The sequence below is a fragment of the Staurois parvus genome, unplaced genomic scaffold, assembly GCF_062004578.1.
Source record: "Staurois parvus isolate SC_StPar_1 unplaced genomic scaffold, SC_StPar_1.0 ptg001708l, whole genome shotgun sequence".
Classification (NCBI taxonomy): Eukaryota; Metazoa; Chordata; class Amphibia; order Anura; family Ranidae; genus Staurois; species Staurois parvus.
Genome location: NW_028319504.1, coordinates 156,249 through 180,521, shown reverse-complemented (window position 1 = coordinate 180,521; position 24,273 = coordinate 156,249). Strand labels below are relative to the sequence as shown.

Here is a 24,273-nt window from a genome sequence, read left to right as displayed (position 1 = left end):
CCAGCCTGAGCCCTGCCCCCCTGACAAAGGGCGAGTGTTTGTCCTCCATGTCACCCGCTCTCAGGACATCCGCTGGGGGGGGGGGGTCACGGCTGCCTGTGCTGGGATGGGGTACAATGCCCGTCTGTTCTCCTCTGCTTGGACCCGTCCGCTGCTTTGTGGAGGAGAGAGAAATCCAAATTATCAGCATGTCTGCGTCTGTATCCCCGCTGTGCCCACTATGAGGGGTTCCCACCATCCCTGTACACCCGCTGTGCCCACTATGAGGGGTTCCCACCATCCCTGTACACCCGCTGTGCCCACTATGAGGGGTTCCCACCATCCCTGTACACCCGCTGTGCCCACTATGAGGGGTTCCCACCATCCCTGTACACCCGCTGTGCCCACTATGAGGGGTTCCCACCATCCCTGTACACCCGCTGTGCCCACTATGAGGGGTTCCCACCATCCCTGTACACCCGCTGTGCCCATTATGAGGGGTTCCCACCATCCCTGTGCTGTCCCGATGTTTTAGAATCCTGTGAGTGTTTCTTGATATTCTCCTCCTAACACAAATCCATCTCCTAACACAAATCCCCCCAAACTCCATCCCAGCACCCCCCCCCCCCCCAGACCTGGCCATGGTGGAGAGTAGGGAATCCAGTGGCTGTGGCTGTGGCCCTTGGTGGCTGTGTGCTCCAGGCGGCTGCCTAGTCTGCCTGGTGGTATCGCTGGCCCTGGATACAGCTGCACTCAGACTGGGAGAGGGAGAATCAGCACCATGGACCAATCAGGTGTGCTGCAGTCAGATGTGTTTCCGCATGCTTTTTTCTGCATTCAAAACGCACAGAAAGTAGGTGATAGGCTTGTCAGTGTCATAGTTCACATCAGCGCTTGCAGTTTCGGTGTGTTCCGGTTGTAGAAAAAAAAGTAGAACAGGCGGCATTTGTTCTGCACGGAACTGTACTGGAACGCAGTAAAACGCATCAAAAACGCACCAGATTACACACTGGAACGCACACGTCCCTATTTAAATTGAAGAAAAGAGAGGGGGAAAAATGAACTGGAATGCATCAAAAACGCACCGGAATGCGTCAAAAACACGCCAAAAAATGCGCATGCAGAAACGCATCCAGAACAGTGTGAACCCGCACTCAGGCTAGGTTCACACCTATGCAGCTTGCGTTAGATCCATTTGTGCACTGCGTTTTGCGCGTGTTTTGCATTTTTGCTGCGTTTTTCTTTTTTTTTTTTCCTGTTGCTAGGCAGATTTAGGACCGGTTCACACTATAGAAATGAAGTCCAGATATGTTCCCGATGCATTTTTGATGCGTTCCGCAGCATTTTGGGCACATACCGGTGCATTTTTTATGCATTTTCATTACGTTCCAGTGCGTTTTTAATGCATTCCAGTTCATTTTTTCCCCTCTCTTTTTCTTCAATTTAAATAGCAACATGTGCATTTCAGTGCGTTTTTGTTTCATTTTGGTGCAGTACAGTGCGTTTTTGTTGCATTTTGGTGCATTCAAGTGAGTTTTTGGTGCATTTTTGGTGCATTTTGGTGTGGTACAGTGCAATTTTGTTGCATTTTGGTGCAGTACGGTGCGTTTTTGTTGCATTTTGGTGCATTCAAGTGAGTTTTTGGTGCATTTTGGTGCATTCCAGTGCATTTTTGGTGCGTTTTGGTGCGGTACAGTGCATTTTTGGTGCATTTTGGTGCAGTACGGTGCGTTTTTGGTGCATTTTGGTGCAGTACGGTGCGTTTTTGGTGCATTCAAGTGCATGTTTGGTGCATTTTGGTGCATTACAAAGCTTTTTGGTGCATTTTGGTGCATTCCAGTGCATTTTTGGTGCATTTTGGGGCATTGCAGTGCGTTTTTGTTGCATTTTGGTGCATTCCAGTGCATTTTTGGTGCATTTTGGTGCATTACAGTGCAATTTTGGTGCATTTTGGTGCATTAAAGTGCGTTTTTGGTGCATTTTGGTGCATTCCAGTGCGTTTTTGATGCGTTTTACTATATTTCAATATGTTACAGTGAGTTTTTGGTGCATTGTGGTGCACTCCAGTGCATTTTTGGTGCATTTTGGTGCATTCCAGTTCATTTTTGGTTCATTTTGGTGCGTTACAGTGCGTCTTTGGTGCATTTTGGTACGTTACAGTGCGTTTTTGATGCGTTTTACCGTATTTCAGTACAGTTCTGTGCAGAAAAAATGCAGCCGGTTCTACTTTTTTATTGGACACTGGAACTGCAAGCACTGATGTGAGCTATGACACCGACACCTACATTCTGTGCGTTTTGGATGCAGAAAAAAAAGCAACTGAAACGCATGTAGTGCAAACTGGCCCTTAAAATGCAAACCGCAAAAATGCAGCAAAAAACGCACTCCATGCTTTTCTGCAGCATTTCCATTGAAGTCTATAGAACCAAAAACGCAACTTTTTGCATTCAAAAAAGTCCCCGCCCCTTTCCAAAAAACGCAGCGGGTGAAAACGGTGCAATGTGAACGTGTCCCACAGGAAATCATGCTAAATGGCGTTTCTGCAAAACGCTGCGGAAGACACTTAGGTGTGAAAATAGGGTCAGGATACTTATTTTAAGGGCCAGATCACACCACAAAAACGCACTCCGGATGCGTCCCAGATACATATTTTGTTTACAGTTCTCACCACACGCAGTCCCGGCGCAGTTTTGATGCACTTTGCCGTGTTCCAGAATGGTTCTGCGTAGAAAAAAAGCGCAGCGCGTGTTACTTTTATTTCTGCGCAGGAAACTGACTGCATCTGGTGTGAACTACAGCCAATGGAATACATGAAATACACTGAGTATCCCTCCATCCCCCGTCTGATCGATGTTTATTAACAATGTTACTTTGTATCTATCTCCCGTCTGATCGATGTTTATAAACAATGTTACTTTGTATCTCTCTATCTCCCGTCTGATCGATGTTTATAAACGATGTTACTTTGTATCTCTCTATCTCCCGTCTGATCGATGTTTATAAACGATGTTACTTTGTATCTCTCTATCTCCCGTCTGATCGATGTTTATAAACGATGTTACTTTGTATCTCTCTATCTCCCGTCTGAGCGATGTTCATAAACAATGTTACTTTGTATCTCTCCATCTCCCATCTGATCGATGTTTATAAACAATGTTACTTTGTATCTCTCTATCTCCAGTCTGATCGATGTTTATAAACAATGTTACTTTGTGTCTCTCCATCTCCCGTCTGATCGATGTTTATAAACAATGTTACTTTGTATCTCTCTATCTCCAGTCTGATCGATGTTTATAAACAATGTTACTTTGTATCTCTCTATCTCCCGTCTGATCGATGTTTATAAACAATGTTACTTTGTATCTCTCTATCTCTCGTCTGATCGATGTTTATAAACAATGTTACTTTGTATCTCTCCATCTCCCGTCTGATCGATGTTTATAAACAATGTTACTTTGTATCTCTCCATCTCCCATCTGATCGATGTTTATAAACAATGTTACTTTTTATCTCTCTATCTCCCGTCTGATCGATGTTTATAAACAATGTTACTTTGTATCTCTCCATCTCCCGTCTGATCGATGTTTATAAACGATGTTACTTTGTTTCTCTCCATCTCCCGTCTGATCGATGTTTATAAACAATGTTACTTTGTATCTCTCCATCTCCCGTCTGATCGATGTTTATAAACGATGTTACTTTGTATCTCTCCATCTCCCGTCTGATCAATGTTTATAAACGATGTTACTTTGTTTCTCTCCATCTCCTGTCTGATCGATGTTTATAAACGATGTTACTTTGTTTCTCTCCATCTCCCGTCTGATCAATGTTTATTAACAATGTTACTTTGTATCTATCTCCCGTCTGATCGATGTTTATAAACAATGTTACTTTGTATCTCTCTATCCCCCGTCTGATCGATGTTTATAAACGATGTTACTTTGTATCTCTCCATCTCCCGTCTGATCGATGTTTATAAACAATGTTACTTTGTATCTCTCCATCTCCCGTCTGATTGATGTTCATAAACAATGTTACTTTGTATCTCTCTATCTCCAGTCTGATCGATGTTTATAAACAATGTTACTTTGTATCTATCTCCCGTCTGATCGATGTTTATTAACAATGTTACTTTGTATCTATCTCCCGTCTGATCGATGTTTATAAACAATGTTACTTTGTATCTCTCTATCTCCAGTCTGATCGATGTTTATAAACGATGTTACTTTGTATCTCTCTATCTCCAGTCTGATCGATGTTTATAAACGATGTTACTTTGTATCTCTCCATCTCCCGTCTGATCGATGTTTATAAACGATGTTACTTTGTGTCTCTCCATCTCCCGTCTGATCGATGTTTATAAACAATGTTACTTTGTATCTCTCCATCCCCCGTCTGATCGATGTTTATAAACAATGTTACTTTGTATCTCTCCATCTCCCGTCTGATCGATGTTTATAAACGATGTTACTTTGTTTCTCTCCATCTCCCGTCTGATCGATGTTTATAAACAATGTTACTTTGTATCTCTCCATCTCCCGTCTGATCGATGTTTATAAACGATGTTACTTTGTTTCTCTCCATCTCCCGTCTGATCGATGTTTATAAACAATGTTACTTTGTTTCTCTCCATCTCCCGTCTGATCGATGTTTATAAACAATGTTACTTTGTATCTCTCTATCTCCCGTCTGATCGATGTTTATAAACAATGTTACTTTGTATCTCTCCATCTCCCGTCTGATCGATGTTTATAAACGATCTTACTTTGTATCTCTCTATCTCCCGTCTGATCGATGTTTATAAACAATGTTACTTTGTATCTCTCTATCCCCCGTCTGATCGATGTTTATAAACGATGTTACTTTGTATCTCTCCATCTCCCGTCTGATCGATGTTTATAAACAATGTTACTTTGTATCTCTCCATCTCCCGTCTGATTGATGTTCATAAACAATGTTACTTTGTATCTCTCTATCTCCAGTCTGATCGATGTTTATAAACAATGTTACTTTGTATCTCTCCATCTCCCGTCTGATCGATGTTTATTAACAATGTTACTTTGTATCTATCTCCCGTCTGATCGATGTTTATAAACAATGTTACTTTGTATCTCTCTATCTCCAGTCTGATCGATGTTTATAAACGATGTTACTTTGTATCTCTCTATCTCCAGTCTGATCGATGTTTATAAACGATGTTACTTTGTATCTCTCCATCTCCCGTCTGATCGATGTTTATAAACGATGTTACTTTGTGTCTCTCCATCTCCCGTCTGATCGATGTTTATAAACAATGTTACTTTGTATCTCTCCATCCCCCGTCTGATCGATGTTTATAAACAATGTTACTTTGTATCTCTCCATCTCCCGTCTGATCGATGTTTATAAACGATGTTACTTTGTTTCTCTCCATCTCCCGTCTGATCGATGTTTATAAACAATGTTACTTTGTATCTCTCCATCTCCCGTCTGATCGATGTTTATAAACGATGTTACTTTGTTTCTCTCCATCTCCCGTCTGATCGATGTTTATAAACAATGTTACTTTGTTTCTCTCCATCTCCCGTCTGATCGATGTTTATAAACAATGTTACTTTGTATCTCTCCATCTCCCGTCTGATCGATGTTTATAAACAATGTTACTTTGTATCTCTCCATCTCCCGTCTGATCGATGTTTATAAACGATCTTACTTTGTATCTCTCTATCTCCCGTCTGATCGATGTTTATAAACAATGTTACTTTGTATCTCTCTATCTCCCGTCTGATCGATGTTTATAAACAATGTTACTTTGTATCTCTCCATCTCCCGTCTGATCGATGTTTATAAACAATGTTACTTTTTCTGTCTCTTAGTCTCCACAATCTTCATAAACACTGTAACAAATGGTCCATTTTTGACACAGCACCTCTCAACTGTCATTTGAGTGGCAGTGAGCAGAAGGTCGGGATGAATGACGATCGCCCTGTGTACTGTGATGGAGTTTGTTTGGATGTGTACCGTACACCCAGTGTAACACAGAGCACTCACAAGACTCTTCTCAGCTCAGTTTCATGGTAAGAGGCAGAGGAATAGAGGAGCTACAGGGGGTAACACTTCACAATGAGGAACCTCCTGGCCTGATTTCTGCTCAGAAGAGGATCATGGGAAGGTCATACACTGCTCAAAAAAATCATCAGTTTCAGTTGCTTTGTTGGTCATGAAATGAACAGGTGCACTAGATGGGCAACAATGAGACGACCCCCAAAACAGGAATGGTTTTACAGGTGACATTTTGTTTCTCTACTCATCTTTTCTGACTGTTTTTCACTCGTTTTGCAGTTGGCTCGGGTCAGTGTCACTACTGGTAGCATGAGGCCATACCTGGACCCTACAGAGGTTGCACAGGCAGTCCAACTCCTCCAGGATGGCACATCAATACGTCCCATTGCCAGAAGGTTTGCTGTGTCTCCCAGCACAGTCTCAGGAGCATGGAGGAGATTCCAGGAGACATGAGCATTGAGGAGATTCCAGGAGACGAGAGCGCGGAGGAGATTCCAGGAGACAAGAGCATGGAGGAGATTCCAGGAGACGAGAGCATGGAGGAGATTCCAGGAGACGAGAGCATGGAGGGGATTCCAGGAGACGAGAGCACGGAGGGGATTCCAGGAGACAAGAGCACGGAGGAGAGTCCAGGAGACAAGAGCACGGAGGAGATTCCAGGAGACGAGAGCATGGAGGAGATTCCAGGAGATAAGAGCATGGAGGAGAGTCCAGGAGACAAGAGCATGGAGGAGATTCCAGGAGACAAGAGCATGGAGGAGATTCCAGGAGACAAGAGCATGGAGGAGATTCCAGGAGACAGGCAGTTCCTCTAGGAGGGCTGGACAGGGCCATAGAAGGTCCTTAACCCATCAGCAGGACCGGTTTCTGCTCCTTTGTGGAGGAGGAACAGGCTGAGCCCTGCCAGAGCCCTACAAAATGACCTCCAGCAGGCCACTGGTGGGAATGTCTCTGACCAATCAGAAACAGACTTCATGAGGGTGGCCCGAGGGCCCGACGTCCTCTAGTGGGCCCTGTGCTCACTGCCCGGCACCATAGAGCTGGATTGGCATTTGCCATTGAACCCCAGAATTGGCAGGTCCACCACTGGCGCCCTGTGCTTTTCACAGATGAGAGCAGGTTCACCCTGAGCACGTGTGACAGACGTGGAAGGGACTGGAGAAGCCGTGGAGAACGTTCTGCTGCCTGTAACATGGTTCAGCATGACCGTTGTGGTGGTGGGTCAGTGATGGTCTGGGGGGGGCATATCCATGGAGGGACACAGAGACCTCTACAGGCTAGACAATGGCACCCTGACTGCCATTAGGTATGGGGATGAGATCCTTGGACCCATTGTCAGACCCTACACTGGTGCAATGGATCCTGGGTTCCTCCTGGTGCGGTGGGTCCTGGGTTCCTCCTGGTGCAGTGGGTCCTGGGTTCCTCCTGGCGCAGTGGGTCCTGGGTTCCACCTGGCGCAGTGGGTCCTGGGTTCCTCCTGGTGCAGTGGGTCCTGGGTTCCTCCTGGTGCAGTGGGTCCTGGGTTCCTCCTGGTGCAGTGGGTCCTGGGTTCTTCTTGGTGCAGTGGGTCCTGGGTTCCTCCTGGTGCAGCGGGTCCAAGGTTCCTCCTGGTGCGGTGGGTTCTGGGTTCCTCCTGGTGCAGGGGGTCCCGGGTTCCTCCTGGTGAAGTGGGTCCTGGGTTCCTCCTGGTGCAGTGGGTCCCGGGTTCCTCCTGGTGCGGTGCATCCCGGGTTCCTACTGGTGCGGTGGGTCCCAGGTTCCTCCTGGTGCGGTGGGTCCCGGGTTCCTACTGGTGCGGTGGGTCCTGGGTTCCTCCTGGTGCGGTGGGTCCTGGGTTCCTCCTGGTGCAGGGGGTCCCGGGTTCCTCCTGGTGCAGTGGGTCCTGGGTTCCTCCTGGTGCGGTGGGTCCTGGGTTCCTCCTGGTGCAGACAATGCCCGGCCTCATGTGGAGAGAGTATGCAGGCAGTTCCTGGAGGATGAAGGAATTGATACCACTGAATGGCCCCCACACTCGCCTGACCTAATTCCAATAGAACCCCTCTGGGATGTCATGTTTCGGTCCATCCGACGCCGCCAGGTTGCACCTCAGACTGTCCAGGAGCTCAGTGACGCCCTGGTCCAGATCTGGGAGGAAATCCCCCAGGACACCATCCGTGGTCTCATTAGGACCCTCCCCCGATGTTGTCAGGCATGCATACAAGCACGTGGGGGCCACACAGACTACTGAGGGCCATTCTGAGTTGCTGCAATGACATTTCACCAACATGGACTCGCCTGCTGCATCATTTCTTCACTTTGATTTTCGGGGTGTCTTTGAATTCAGTCCTCTGTAGGTCGATCATTTCCATCCAACAATGGGGCATCCTTACATACCTCACCCATCCCCCGTCCATGTCAGTATAGAGATCCAGCAGGAGATTCCTCCCCATTGAGATCTGATGGGTTGTCAGAGTCTTCCTGTCATTTTTTTTAGCAGTGTGTATGTGTGTGTATATATATATATATTTTTTTTTTTTTTTTAATTTATATATATATATTTTTTTCATCTATTTATATATGTATGTAAAAATAAAGAATACATATATACAGTTGCAAGAAAAAGTATGTGAACCCCTTGGGATTCCGTGGAGTTTTGCATGAATTGGGCATAAAATGTGCTCTGAACGTCATCTAAGTCACAACAATAGAAGAACACAGTCTGCTGAACATAATACTACACAAACATTAGATGTTGCCATGGTTTAATTGCACATAACATGTAAACATTCACAGTGCAGGGAGGAAAAAGTATATGAACCTTTGGACTTAATAACGGGTTGACCCTCCTTTGGCAGCAATAACCTCAACCAAACGTTTCCTGTAGTTGCAGATCAGACCTGCACAACGATCTGGAGTCATTTTGGACCACTCCTCTTCACAAAACTGTTTCAGTGTAGCAATATTCTTGGGATGTCTGGTGTGAATCGCTCTCTTAAGGTCATGCCACAGCATTTCAATGGGGTTGAGGTCAGGACTCTGACTGGGCCACTCCAGAAGGCGTATTCTGTGCTGTTGCAGCCATTGTTTTGTTGAATGACTTGTATGCTTTGGGTCATTGTCCTGTTGCATCACCCATCCTCTGCGGAGCTTCACTTGGCGGACAGATGGTCGTACGTTTTCCTGCAAAATGTCTTGATAAACTCAGGAATTCGTTTTCCCATCAATGACAACAATCCGTCCAGCCCTGAGGCAGCAAAGCAGCCCCAAACCATGATGCTCCCTCCGCCATGTTTCACAGTGGGGATGAGGTTTTGATGTTGGTGTGCTGTGCCTTTTTTTCTCCACACATAGTGTTGTGTGTTCTTCCCAAACAACTCAATCTTGGTTTCATCTGACCACAGTATATTTTGCCAGTAGTGCTGTGGAACATCCAGGTGCTCTTTTGCAAACTTCAAACGTGCTGCAATCTTCTTTTTGGACAGCAATGGCTTCCTCCGTGGTGTCCTCCCATGTACTCCATTCTTGTTTAATGTTTTCCTTATTGTAGATGTGTCAACAAAAATGTTAGCATGTGCCAGAGATTTCTGTAGGTCTTTAGCTGACACTCTGGGATTCTTCTTTACCTCATGCAGCATTCTGCGCTGTGCTCTTGCAGTCATTTTTACAGGACGACCACACCTAGGGAGAGTAGCAGCAGTGCTAAACTTTCTCCATTTGTAGACAGTCTGTCTTACCGTGGACACATGAACATCAAGGCTCAAGGAGATACTTTTGTAACCCTTTCCAGCTTCATGCAAGTCAACAATTCTTGATTGTAGGTCTTCTGAGAGCTCTTTTCTGCGAGGCATGGTTCACATCAGACAGTGCTTCTTGAAACCAGTAAACCCAAAACAGGTGTCAGCAACACATCCAATATCATCACACTGATTGGAGTCAAGGTTGGCTCACTCCTGGCTCCAATTAGCTCTGGGAGAAGTCATTAAGCTAGGGCCTCACATACTTTTTCCTCCCTGCACTGTGAATGTTTACATGTTATGTGCAATTAAACCATGGCAACATCTAATGTTTGTGTAGTATTATGTTCAGCAGACTGTGTTCTTCTATTGTTGTGACTTAGATGACGTTCAGAGCACATTTTATGCCCAAATCATGCAAAACTCCACGTAATCCCAAGGGGTTCACATACTTTTTCTTGCAACTGTAAATAAAACAAAAAAAATGAATATATATAAATTAAAATAAATAAATATATATATATATATATATATATATATATATATATATGTGTACATATATATAAATTTTGTTTATATATATTTTTAATTTTTTTCAATATATATATATATATATATATAAAAATAAATGAAAAAAGTAAAAAAAAAAATATATATATTCATTTATATATATATATATATATATATATATATAATTTTTCTTCATTTATTTATATATATTTATTTATTTATGTTTGTTTTATACACACACATAACTGAACTATAGGGATTCTTTTTGTCATATTTGTTTGCTCTGCTTACTATACGGAGACGTATAAAGTTTTATACACTCAGAAATGGAAGACATCTTTGTTTTTTGTTTTATCATTTATTGACAAAGATTTTCGCTATAACAAGGTACAATTAAAGAGGACCTGTCATCGGATGTATTTGTATGTTCAGAGCTGCATGTCAGATAATACTTCCACATATTTATTACCTCTCGCAGAGACCAAAACACTGACAATATCATCATCTACTCTCTTTTTTTCCCTCTTGAAAGCTAGCGCCATCTTTGTTCAGGCATCATTCAGGGTCACCATCTACTTCCTGCACCGAGATGTTGCCTCACAAAGGACGCAATAATATACCGTAAATCTTGCTGTCTATGCAGTTCTTGGCTGTGTTCACAAATGACTGACACAGATCAGCCCCTGCTGCAGCCTCTCGCCTTGTAACTCGCTAAAAGCTTACAATCGTGTGCTGGAGAAGTCCTGGAGAGGGGCATGGGAGGAGGAGACAAGGGAGCTAGAGAGCAGGAGGTTACATGAATATAGTCTGATAGATTGGGGTAGAGAGTTCCAGAGGATGGGGGAGGCTCTGAAGAAGTCCTGGAGAGGAGCATGGGAGGAGGAGACAAGGGAGCTACAGAGCAGGAGGTTAAATGAATATAGTCTGATAGATTGGGGTAGAGAGTTCCAGAGGATGGGGGAGGCTCTGGAGAAATCCAGGAGAGGAGCATGCGAGGAGGAGACAAGGGAGCTAGAGAGCAGGAGGTTAAATGAATATAGTCTGATAGATTGGGGTAGAGAGTTCCAGAGGATGGGGGAGGCTCTGGAGAAGTCCTGGAGAGGAGCATGGGAGGAGGAGACAAGGGAGCTAGAGAGCAGGAGGTTAAATGAATATAGTCTGATAGATTGGGGTAGAGAGTTCCAGGGGATGGGGGAGGCTCTGGAGAAATCCAGGAGAGGGGCATGGGAGGAGGAGACAAGGGAGCTAGAGAACAGGAGCTTAAATGAATATAGTCTGATAGATTGGGGTAGAGAGTTCCAGGGGATGGGGGAGGCTCTGGAGAAATCCTGGAGAGGAGCATGGGAGGAGGAGACAAGGGAGCTAGAGAGCAGGAGGTTAAATGAATATAGTCTGATAGATTGGGGTAGAGAGTTCCAGAGGATGGGGGAGGGTCTGGAGAAATCCTGGAGAGGAGCATGGGAGGAGGAGACAAGGGAGCTAGAGAGCAGGAGGTTAAATGAATATAGTCTGATAGATTGGGGTAGAGAGTTCCAGGGGATGGGGGAGGCTGATAGATTGCCCATATGGAAGAAAAATATATTTTAAATGTATTTTAAAAATATTCTTCCCAAATATATTACCATATATATGAAATGCTACAATTGTGGCCGTATTCGATATATTTGAAAACATATTTGAATATATATATATATACACTGCATGTTGAAATGTGTTTTTATTGCAAAATATATGAAAAATATTTTTAAAAATACATTTCAAATATACTGTATGTCTTTAAAAATACAAATCTACATTTTTGGAATGTATTTACAAATATATGTAAAAATATATGTTAAAATTACTTTTTTTTTATATATATATGTTAAAAAAAATCTGAAGAATAGTTTTACAAAATATATATTTTTTAAAATATATATTTTTTAAATATATTCTTCAGATTTTTTTAACATACATATATATAAAAAAAAGTCATTTAACATATATTTTTACATATATTTGTAAATACATTCCAAAAATGTAGATTTGTATTTTTAAAGGCATACATTATATTTGAAATGTATTTTTAAAAATATTTTTCATATATTTTGTAATAAAAATTAATTTCAACATGCAGAGTATATATATATATATATATTGAATACGGCCAAAATTGTAGCATTTCAAATATATTTTTCTTCCATGTGGGGTCCCCGTGGAAGCTGTAAATCACTGGATAGTCACCCCTGCTACCAGGGGCGGACTGACAACTCATGGGGCCCCCGGGCAATAGGGGACCATGGGGCCCCTGTGTCCTTGCCCAAACTCAAAGCACACCCAAAAAAGCCAATGAAAAAGGTACCAGGGGCATCTCATGGGGCCCCCCTACTGACCCCGGGCCCTCGGGCAGTGCCAGAGTTTCCAAATGGTCAATCCGCCGCTGCCTGCTACACAGGGCCGGGACAAGGGTTGGGCAGGAGGAGCGGCTGCCCTGGGCACTGCGGTATCATGTGGGGTGGAGGGGTGGGGGACCACGAGGAGCTTGGTGGAAGGGGATTTGTGTTGGAAGGGGGAATTTGGCGGGGGGCAGGGGGTAAGAACTGTTCAAGGAGGAGAAATTTGGGGAGCGCTAAACTGGGGCGGGGGGGTTCTGTTGGGGGGGATTTGTGCTAGCAGGGGATTTTTTTGGGGGGGGATTTGTGCTAGGATGGGGGATTGGGGGAGGGGGGATTTGGAGTAAGGGGGTAGAGGATTTGCACCAGGAGGTGGAATTATTTTTTTTTTGGGGGGGGAACGTGCCAGGATGGGGGATTGGGGGAGGGGGGAATTGGAGTGGGGGGTAGAAGATTCACACTAGGAGGGGGAATTTTTTTTGGGGGGGTAACATGCTAGGATGGGGGATTGGGGGAGGGGGGATTTGGAGTGGGGGAGTAGGGGATTTGCACTAGGAGGGGGAATTTATTTTTGGGGGGGAAACATGCTAGGATGAGGGATTGGGGGATTTGTGCTAGGAGAGGTAATTTTTTTTGGGGGGTGGGATTTGTGCTAGGATGGGGGATTGGGGGATGGGGGATTTGGAGTAAGGGGATAGAGGATTTGCACTAGGAGGCGGAATTTTTTTTGGGGGGGTGGGGGTAAACGTGCTAGGATGGGGGATTGGGGGAGGGGGGATATGGAGTGGGCCGCTTGGCCTGGGACCTGGAAGATGGTGGAGATCACTGGACTAGCGGCAGGGCAGCCACTTGGCCTGGGACATGAAAGATGGTGAAGATCACTGGAGTAGCGGTAGGGCAGCCACTTGGCCTGGGACATGAAAGATGGTGAAGATCACTGGAGTAGCGGTAGGGCAGCTGCTTGGCCTGGGACCTGGAAGATGGTGGAGATCACTGGAGTAGCGGTAGGGCAGCCGCTTGGCCTGGGACCTGGAAGATGGTGGAGATCACTGGAGTAGCGGTAGGGCAGCCGCTTGGCCTGGGACCTGGAAGATGGTGGAGATCACTGGAGTAGCGGTAGGGCAGCCACTTGGCCTGGGACTTTGGAAGATGGTGAAGATCACTGGAATAGCGGTAGGGCAGCTTCTTGGCCTGGGACTGGGAAGATGGTGAAGATCACTGGAGTAGCGGTAGGGCAGCCGCTTGGCCTGGGACAGGGAAGATAGTGGAGATCACTGGAGTAGCGGTAGGGCAGCCGCTTGGCCTGGGACTTGGAAGATGGTGAAGATCACTGGAGTAGCGGTAGGGCAGCTTCTTGGCCTGGGACTGGGAAGATGGTGGAGATCACTGGAGTAGCGGTAGGGCAGCCGCTTGGCCTGGGACCTGGAAGATGGTGAAGATCACTGGAGTAGCGGTAGGGCAGCTTCTTGGCCTGGGACTGGGAAGATGGTGAAGATCACTGGAGTAGCGGTAGGGCAGCCGCTTGGCCTGGGACAGGGAAGATAGTGGAGATCACTGGAGTAGCGGTAGGGCAGCCGCTTGGCCTGGGACTTGGAAGATGGTGAAGATCACTGGAGTAGCGGTAGGGCAGCTTCTTGGCCTGGGACTGGGAAGATGGTGGAGATCACTGGAGTAGCGGTAGGGCAGCCGCTTGGCCTGGGACCTGGAAGATGGTGAAGATCACTGGAGTAGCGGTAGGGCAGCTTCTTGGCCTGGGACTGGGAAGATGGTGAAGATCACTGGAGTAGCGGTAGGGCAGCCGCTTGGCCTGGGACAGGGAAGATGGTGGAGATCACAGGAGTACTTGCCATTGGTCAAAGGTGGACTATGGAAAAAAAAAAGAAAATTCCATACCTGAAATTCAGCTTTGAAATTTCTTTTTGAGAATTTTTTTTTGTGACCCATTAGGGCAGATTTTACAGCACTTCCTGGTTCTGTGACACCTGTAGAGGAAAATTTGGGGATGGTGGTCACCAGGGCAGAAAAAAACATTTGTTCCCATTTTATACATGTTTTTGTTTGTACTCCTTTTTGGAGAGATTTCCCATCACCTTCCGGGGTCACAGGGGCTATAACCCTCCCCCGCTGTATCTAAAATGAGGCAAAATGTTTTGGCCAGAGTTGCCCTTAAATTCTAATTTTTTCCTTTCCAAGGTGCTCCCTACGTTGGGCTATCACTGACGCCATCCAATGACTGGTCATCTGCCTGGCCTCCTCCCAGCCATACCGTGGTTTGTACCCCACGTCGCCCTGCACCTTCCTGTAAGAGAAGGTGAAGGGGGTGTTCAGGAGGGTCAGGAGGTGCCGGGTGAATGGCGGCACAAACCTTACAAATGGCCGAAGTACCAAGCTGACCACCTCCATGAAGGAAGCCACGATGTAGAGTATGGGGAGAGGCATGGCCAGCTTGCTCTCCACCCCCAGGCCCAGCTCCTTGCCCAGAGCATGGTTCAGGTCCGAGTAGCTCATGTGGGGGGTGTCATCGGTAATGAAGTAGAAGTTCCCGCCTATCTTCTTGGTTGCCTCTGGGTCCTTCATGGCTTGAGCTGCCAACAGATGGGCCCAGGCAACGTTGCCGACATACACGGGGTTGACCAAGGCCTCTTTCCTGGAGGACCTAAGGAAGACATCACCGTTCAGTAGAGCTTGGTCTAAATGAATTTGGAGGAACTGAGACCCCTCGCCGTAGATGTACGTAGGGCGGAGAGAACAGGTGGTCAGAGTTCCTCCATCCTGTAACTCCTGACCGTTGGCCTTCAAGACCTTCTCTTCTGCCAATCTCTTGCTCTCTCCATAGCTGAAGCCCAATTTGCTGTCATACGCCATCTCCTCCGTGCCGTTGACCATGGGGTCCCCTCGGGTGTTCGGTCCATACACCTCAATACTGCTGGTGTAGATGAAGTGCGGCACGTTGTTCTGCAGGCACGCCTCCAGCAGCTGCTCCGTCCCTGCAAGACCAAACACAAAGCTTTGAAGGCCAACTCCATCCTGTAAGGGGAACCACCAAGCCAACGGCCAATGCTAAGCAGCAAATTCTGAAACCAAGTCAAAGGGAAAGTGGAATCCTGCAGCCATATTTGAGGAAAGGAACATGGGACAAAGGGGTACCACCATTCCTCCTGTACGGGGCCCAGGCCAACAGGGCTTGGTGAATCAGATGTGGGCAGGGAGGTAGTTCGGCACGATCGGGGGCAATTACTGGAACCGATCCCCTTTAGGGCTCTCTGCAGCAGCTGAAAGCCGGCTTCTTCTCCTCTCCCTACATCTGGCTGCAGAGGGAGCCCAACAGGCAGGGGCGGACTGACAACTCATGGGGCCCCTGGGCAATAGGGGATCATCGGGCCCCTGTGTCCTCACCCACACCCAAAAAAGCAAATGAAAGGTACCAGGGGCATCTCATGGGGCCCCCACTGACCCCGGGGCCCTCGGGCAGTGACCGAGTGCTTGAATGGTCAGTCCACCCCTGCCTACAGGGGATCGGTTCCAGTAATTGTCCCCTTCCTGGTGCCCCCATCACCCTCCCTTTGCACCATACATGCCCCCCCTGTGTGCCCCCACCCCCCGCAGTGCTGCCCACCAGCAGCAGCAAGCACTCAATAGGATCCTTCAGGATGGAGAGTGGAGGAAGGGTCTTGTACATATGTCACATTTACCAGGCTCCGCCTTTCCTAGTTGAAAACAACGAGTGATCGGTAACAATCACTCACTGTGTTCATTCGTATCTGATGCATTGTGGGGGGGCCCTCTCAGGTTGGCTGTATGGGGGGCCCCGTGATTTCTAACAGCAGTGCTGACTTATTTTTGGGCTCCGGGTCTGTTACCCGGGGTCTTCCATCACGATTTGGTCAGCCATGGACACAATTTAGTATTTGGTGTCACTTCAGTGCCTGTGCAGTTTTTTTTATTTTTTTTTTTTAGGGTCAGTGATTGGCCAAGAAGTTACAGAGGCCTGGGGGCAAGTGAGCGATGGAAGCGGGCTTTTATCCAGATGGGTTCCCTTTTAAAAAACTCCACCCTTGCGGCTTCACCACCAGTTTCCTACTGCACATGTGCAAAGCGCTGCTTTTTGTGAATGGGCCACATTCCTCTGGGACCTTTGACGTATCCCAGAGTGCTGCGGGAAGGGGGAGGCAAACTTCCGGCTCAGTTTCCTGCGGGGAAATGAGCCGGAAGTGGGAGCGGGTACCTGCTGCCCCCCCCAAAAGGTGCCAAATGTGGCAGCGGGTGCATTTTGGATGACGTTGGCAGCGGTGTGCTGTCTCACCGGTCACATTGATGGACATGATGACGTCTTTGCTCACGCGGCCCACCGTGTCGATGATGGCCGCCGAGTGAATGACCAGACTGACCCCCCGGCAGGATCTGTGCAGGAAGTCGGGGTCTCGGATGTCGCCTTGCAGCGTCTTCACCGCCGTCCTTCCCTGGAACCCTGCAAGAGAATCAACCTACCAATCATCATCACTGTAATATAAAGTGTACCTGTCATTGAAATGTACCGTTTACATCCACCAATGGCTGCATCCCAAATCCCTTCATTATTAGGAGGAGGAGCCTCACCACATGGAAGAAAATATATTTGAAATATATATAAAAAATGTTCTTCCCAAATATATTGACATATATTTGAAATGCTAAATTTTTGGCAGTATTCAGTATATTTCAAAATATATTTCAATAAATAAACATACAGTGGGGATGGAAAGTTTGGGCACCCCAGCTAAAAATTTGTAATAATGTGCATAAAGAAGCCAAGGAAAGATGGAAAAATCTCCAAAAGGCATCAAATTACAGATTAGACATTCTTATAATATGTCAACAAAAGTTAGATTTTATTTCCATCATTTACACTTTCAAAATAACAGAAAACAAAAAAATGGCATCTGCAAAAGTTTGGGCCCCCTGCAGAGTTAATATCTTGTACTGCCCCCTTTGCCAAGCTGAGACCTGCCAGTGTCATGGATTGTTCTCAGTCATCGTCTGGGAAGACCAGGTGATGTCAATCTCAAAGGTTTTAAATGCCCAGACTCATCTGACCTTGCCCCAACAATCAGCACCATGGGTTCTTCTAAGCAGTTGTCTAGAAAACTGAAACTGAAAATAGTTGACGCTCACAAAGCTGGAGAAGGCTATAAGAAGATAGCAAAGCGTTTTCAGATGTCAATATCCTCTGTTCGGAATGTAATTAAGAAATGGCAGTCATCAGGAACAGTGGAAGTTAAAGCAAGATCTGGAAGACCAAGAAAAATATCAGACAGAACAGCTCGCAGGATTGTGAGAAAAACAATTCAATACTCACGTTTGACGGCACGATCCCTCCAGAAAGATCTGGCAGACACTGGAGTTGTGGTCACTATTCCACTATAAAGAGATACTTGTACAAATATGGTCTTCATGGAAGAGTCATCAGAAGAAAACCTCTTCTATGTCCTCACCACAAAAATCATCGATTGAACTTTGCAAATGAACATATAGACAAGCCTGATGCATTTTGGAAACAAGTTCTGTGGACCGATGAGGTTAAAATTGAACTTTTTGGCCGGAATGAGCAAAGGTACGTTTGGAGAAGAAGGGGCACAGAATTGAATGAAAAGAACCTCTGTCCAACTGTGAAGCATGGGGTTGGATCAATCATGCTTTGGGGTTGTGTTGCAGCCAGTGGCACAGGGAACATCTCACGAGTAGAAGGAAAAATGGATTCAATAAAATTTCAGCAAATTTTGGATGGTAACTTGATGCCATCTGTGAAAAAGCTGAAGTTAAAGAGAGGATGGCTTCTACAAATGGATAATGATCCTAAACACACCTGGAAATCCACGGGGGATTACATCAAGAGGCGTAAACTGAAGGTTTTGCCATGGCCTTCACAATCTCCTGACCTCAACATCATTGAAAATCTATGGATAGACCTTAAAAGAGCCGTGCGTGACAGACAGCCCAGAAATCTCAAAGAACTGGAAGACTTTTGTAAGGAAGAATGGGCAAAGATACCTCAAACAAGAATGGAAAGACTCTCGGCTGGCTACAAAAAGTGTTTACAAGCCGTGATACTTGCCAAAGGGGGCAGTACAAGATATTAACTCTGCAGGGGGCCCAAACTTTTGCAGACGCCATTTTTTTGTTTTCTGTTATTTTGAAAGTGTAAATGATGGAAATCAAATCTAACTTTTGTTGACATATTATAAGAATGTCTAATCTGTAATTTGATGCCTTTTGGAGATTTTTCCATCTTTCCTTGGCTTCTTTATGCACATTAATACAATTTTTTAGCTGGGGTGCCCAAACTTTCCATCCCCACTGTATATATATCTCATGATGAAATGCGTTTTTATTCCAAAACATATGAAAAATATATTTAAAAATACAAATCTACATTTTTGGAATGCATTTACAGATATATGTTATTTGACACATGAACAAAAAATATATTATTTTTAAAGACATACAGTATATTTGAAAACGTATTTTTAAAAATATTTTTCATATGTTTTGTAATAAAAAAGCATTTCAACATACAGTATATATATAGTTATTTATTGAAATATATTTTGAAATATATTGAATACTGCCAAAAAATTTAGCATTTCAAATATATGTCAATATACTTGGGAAGAATATTTTTTAAATTTATTTCAAATATATCTTTTTTTTCCATATGGGTATTATTATTATTATTGTTATTATTAACCCCTTCCAGTCCGGACACTTTCCCTCCCTTCCAGTCCGGACACTTTCCCCCCCTTCCAGTCCGGACACTTTCCCCCCCTTCCAGTCCGGACACTTTCCCTCCCTTCCAGTCCGGACACTTTTCCCCCCTTCCAGTCCGGACACTTCCCCCCCCTTCCAGTCCGGACACTTCCCCCCCTTCCAGTCCGGACACTTCCCCCCCTTACAGTCCGGACACTTTCCCCCCTCCCAGTCTGGACACTTCCCCCCCTTCCAGTCCGGACACATTCACCCCCTTCCAGTCCGGACACTTTCACCCCCTTCCAGTCTGGACACTTTCCCCCCCTTCCAGTCCGGACACTTTCCCCCCCTTCCAGTCCGGACACTTTCACCCCCTTCCAGTCCAGACACTTCCCCCCCCCCCTTCCAGTCTGGACACTTTCACCCTCTTCCAGTCCGGACACTTTCCCCCCCTTCCAGTCCGGACACTTTCCCCCCTTCCAGTCCGGACACTTTCACCCCCCTTCCAGTCCGGACACTTTCCCCCCCTTCCAGTCCGGACACTTTCCTTCCCTTCCAGTCCGGAAACTTTCACCCCCCTTCCAGTCCGGACACTTTCCCCCCCTTCCAGTCCGGACACTTTCCCCCCTTCCAGTCCGGACACTTTCACCCCCTTCCAGTCCGGACACTTTCCCCCCCTTCTAGTCCGGACACTTTCACCCCCTTCCAGTCCGGACACTTTCACCCCCTTCCAGTCCGGACATTTTCACCCCCTTCCAGTCCGGACATTTTCCCCCACTTCCAGTCCGGACACTTTCACCACCTTCCAGTTCGGACACTTTCCCCCCCCCCCTTCCAGTCCGGACACTTTCACCCCTTCCAGTCCGGACACTTTCCCCCCCTTCCAGTCCGGACACTTTCACCCCTTCCAGTCCGGACATTTTCACCCCCTTCCAGTCCGGACATTTTCCCCCACTTCCAGTCCGGACACTTTCACCCCCTTCCAGTCTGGACACTTTCCCCCCCCCCTTCCAGTCCGGACACTTTCACCCCTTCCAGTCCGGACACTTTCCCCCCCTTCCAGTCCGGACACTTTCACCCCTTCCAGTCCGGACACTTTCACCCCCTTCCAGTCCGGACACTTTCACCCCTTCCAGTCCGGACACTTTCCCCCCCTTCCAGTCTGGACACTTCCCCCCCCCCCCCCCCCTTTCCTGCCCAGGGCAATTTTCAGCTTTCAGCGCTATCACACTTTGAATGACAAAATTGTAGCATTTGAAATATATTTTTCTTCCATATGGGTATTATTACTATTATTATTATTATTTTTTTTTTTGGTTCGGGTGTTTATTTATTGTTATTGCTATTATTATTATTCATTTTTTATTATTTTGTTTATTGTTAGGGTAAGGGGTTCGTTAAGGTTAGGTTAGAGTTAGTTACATAGTTAGTCTGGCTGAAAAAAAGACAAAAGTCCTTCCAGTTCAACCATTGAAAAAAAAAAAAAAGTTATATTCTGACACCCACAGTTTCCTCTTGTACCTTTGTTTAGAAAGTTTGGGGACCCCGGATCTAAATCCAGGTCATGATCTCACAGAACAGTATTAGGTCTTTCTGTCATTGGTGGTCAGTTTTATAGGACATGATCTGTTACCTTTTTATATTAAAAATTAATAAAAATATTGGAAAAAAAGAAAAAACTTAAATAATATGTATTCATAACGAATCCCTTATTAACCTTTAGTCACCTCCTTGCTCTTCTTAGCTATTACTTTTCTGTTCATTTATTTTTACGATACTTTTTTTTTTAAATATTACATAACAGGAAAATATAAAAAAATTTAAAAAAGGCTTTTTCCCCATTGGAAAATAACTTTCTTCATACCAGAAACATAATTTCAGAGTAATTTTAAATGGATACATGATATAATTAGACATCTTATTTACAGTTAAAACTTAAAAAAAAAAGTGGTAAAAAATATAAAAAGTTCTGTATAAAATAAAATTATTTATTTTAGGCAATATTGCCAAAAGAAATCCTAGTTTATCCTGCGCCCTCAAAAACAATAGATGCATTTACTATTATTGTTGTTCTTATCCCCTACTATTTTTCAGCAATTTTTTTCTATTTTTTTACCATTAATACTTGTTCAGACATAAAAAAACAAAAAAAAAACAAAACAAAAAAACAACCCCCTCTCCAAACAAAGGGGGCAGGCTCGACGGACCACTTAATTGTTTTCTGCCATCACTTTTCTATGTTTCATTGTTTTGTTTTTTTTTCTGTCACATAGCAAGAAAATGAATATTTAATTGTTATAGAATTTATTTATTTAAGAATTATTTTAAAAATCTTGTCATGCTTTCTACCAGGAAAATTTTAAATAGGACAAATTATAGAATTAAAAGTATACTTTTTATTTAGAGTACAACTGCTAAAAGAGAATAAAGTGGTCAAAATAGTGAATTTTGTTTTTATATATTTCTATAAATTTTATATTAGCTTTAAAAATTATACAATTAAATGTATACTTTTTTTTAAAAAAAATATTTATAGTCAAAACTAATAATGGTAAAAAAAATGCGTTTTTCGATGCGTTTTGTTCAGGTTTTTTTTTTTTTAAAGAGGAATTTTTTTTTGTTGCTGGGCAGAATAAAAATGCAAAACACAAAATGCGGTAAAAACGCACTGCCACGCATTTCAGCAGCTTCTCCAATGAACTCTAGTCCCCGACCCTCTCCAAAAACGCAGCGGCTCAAAAAAGCCTAGAGGCAGGGGTGGACTGACCATTCGGGCACTGGGGCTCTGCCTGAGGGCCCGGGGTCAGTAGGGGGCCCCATGAGATGCCCCTGGTACCTTTCATGGGCTTTATCATAGGTGTTTTTTGGGTGTGGTTTGAGTGTGGGCGAGGACACAGGGCCCCATGAACCCCTATTGCCCGGGGGCCCCATGAGTCGTCAGTCCGCCCCTACCTAGAGGTGAACGTGTCCCCTCCCATGTGTATCTAAACTCAATGTGGAAATTTACCTTCACATCTTGTCCCACAGACACTGCATGGAGATCCCCTCCTACCATGGTCACCAGAAAAGGTGTCCCCATTAGAAGATTTCCACTCTTTTTCTGTTCAGGTGACAACTCAAAATTTTGGTCAATGGTCACCAGGACAAAAAAGAGGAGAGTGAATGTGTCTACCGAGACCCCAGCGACCTCATAGGATCCCCCCACAAATATTGCCTGAAAGCTCACTCACTCTTGCAGGTCTGCAGGAGGTCCTCACTCAAGTTTTTGTCCAGGACCCGCAGTTCCTCCAGTTCCAGTTCTTCCTCCAGCAGCATCTGGACAATCCTGTGCCCGACAAAGCCACTGGCCCCCGTCACCAGGCATGAGACCCCCGACAGTGAGCAGGCCGTCATGGTAACAGGTGGATCCCAAGGGTTGCTGAGACTGGATGGGGATCTCCTGGATGATGAGGTGGGGAAAGAGTTTCTCCTGGATGATGAGGTTGGGGCAACAAATGTCTCCTGGATGATGAGGTTGGGGCAACGAGTGTCTCCTGGATGATGAGGCTGGGGAAAGAGTTTCTCCTGGATGATAAGGTTGGGGCAAGAGTGTCTCCTGGATGATGAGGTTGGGGCAAGAGTGTCTCCTGGATGATGAGGCTGGGGAAAGAGTTTCTCCTGGATGATGAGGTTGGGGCAACGAGTGTCTCCTGGATGATGAGGTTGGGGCAACGAGTGTCTCCTGGATGATGACTTTGGGGCAACGAGTGTCTCCTGGATGATGAGGTTGGGGCAATGAGTGTCTCCTGGATGATGAGGTTGGGGCAACGAGTGTCTCCTGGATGATGAGTTTGGGGCAATGAGTGTCTCTTGGATGATGAGGTTGGGGCAAAAGTGTCTCCTGGATGATGAGGTTGGGGCAACAAGAGTCTCCTGGATGATGAGGTCAGGGCAACAAGTGTCTCTCGGATGTTGAGAATGGGACAAGGAGTGTCTCCTGGACGATGAGGTTGGAGCAATGAGTGTCTCCTGGATGATGAGGTTGGGGCAACGAGTGTCTCCTGGATGATGAGGTTGGGGCAACGAGTGTCTCCTGGATGATGAGGTTGGGGGAACGAGTGTCTCCTGGATGATGAGGTTGGGGCAACGAGTGTCTCCTGGATGATGAGGTTGGGGCAATGAATGTCTCCTGGATGATGAGGTTGGGGCAACGAGTGTCCCCTGGATGAGGTTGGGGCAATGTATGTCTCCTGGATGATGAGGTTGGAGCAATGAGTGTCTCCTGGATGATGAGGTTGGAGTAATGAGTGTCTCCTGGATGATGAGGTTGGAGCAACGAGTGTCTCCTGGATGAGGTTGGGGCAACGAGTGCCTCCTGGATGATGAGATTGGGGCAACGAGTGTCTCCTGGATGATGATATTGGGGCAACGAGTGTCTCCTGGATGATGAGATTGGGGCAACGAGTGTCTCCTGGAATATTTTGGTTGGGGCAACAAGTGTCTCCTGGATGAGGTTGGGGCAATGAGTGTCTCCTGGATTATGGGGTTGGGGCAACAAGTGTCTCCTGGATGATGGGGTTGGGGCAACAAGTGTCTCCTGGATGATGGGGTTGGGGCAACGAGTGTCTCCTGGATGAGATTAGGGCAACGAGTGTCTCCTGGATGATGAGGTTGGGGCAACGAGTGTCTCCTGGATGATGAGGTTGGGGCAACGAGTGTCTCCTGGATGATGAGGTTGAGGCAATGAGTGTCTCCTAAGCAGCTCAGAGCTCATATGGTGTCACGGCCCTAAATTGTAAAGTTTTTTTTTCCATCTCCCATCCTCCGCCCACTCGTCACGCTCCTCAAGGACAACATTCTCTTGGCACGCAGGGTTCTCCGCAGCCCCCCCCCCCCCCCCGTCTGCTGCCTGGGATCCATCATAGATTGGACTTCAAGGAACTGAGTGGAAGATA

The 24,273-nt window shown here is 45.8% G+C and overlaps 1 protein-coding gene across 1 annotated transcript; it reads right to left on the bottom strand.

Annotated features, from left to right (window-relative positions):
* Positions 1 to 13,337: 13,337 nt before the first annotated feature.
* LOC149434681 (3 beta-hydroxysteroid dehydrogenase/Delta 5-->4-isomerase type 1-like) lies at positions 13,338 to 24,064 on the bottom strand. The gene is made up of 3 exons (XM_089663522.1): positions 22,570 to 24,064; positions 16,920 to 17,084; positions 13,338 to 15,603 (listed from the first exon to the last, which is right to left on the bottom strand). Exons 1-3 carry the CDS (start codon positions 22,730 to 22,732, stop codon positions 14,783 to 14,785), a joined length of 1,149 nt encoding a protein of 382 aa, XP_089519648.1. The 5' UTR covers positions 22,733 to 24,064; the 3' UTR covers positions 13,338 to 14,782.
* Positions 24,065 to 24,273: the final 209 nt, after the last annotated feature.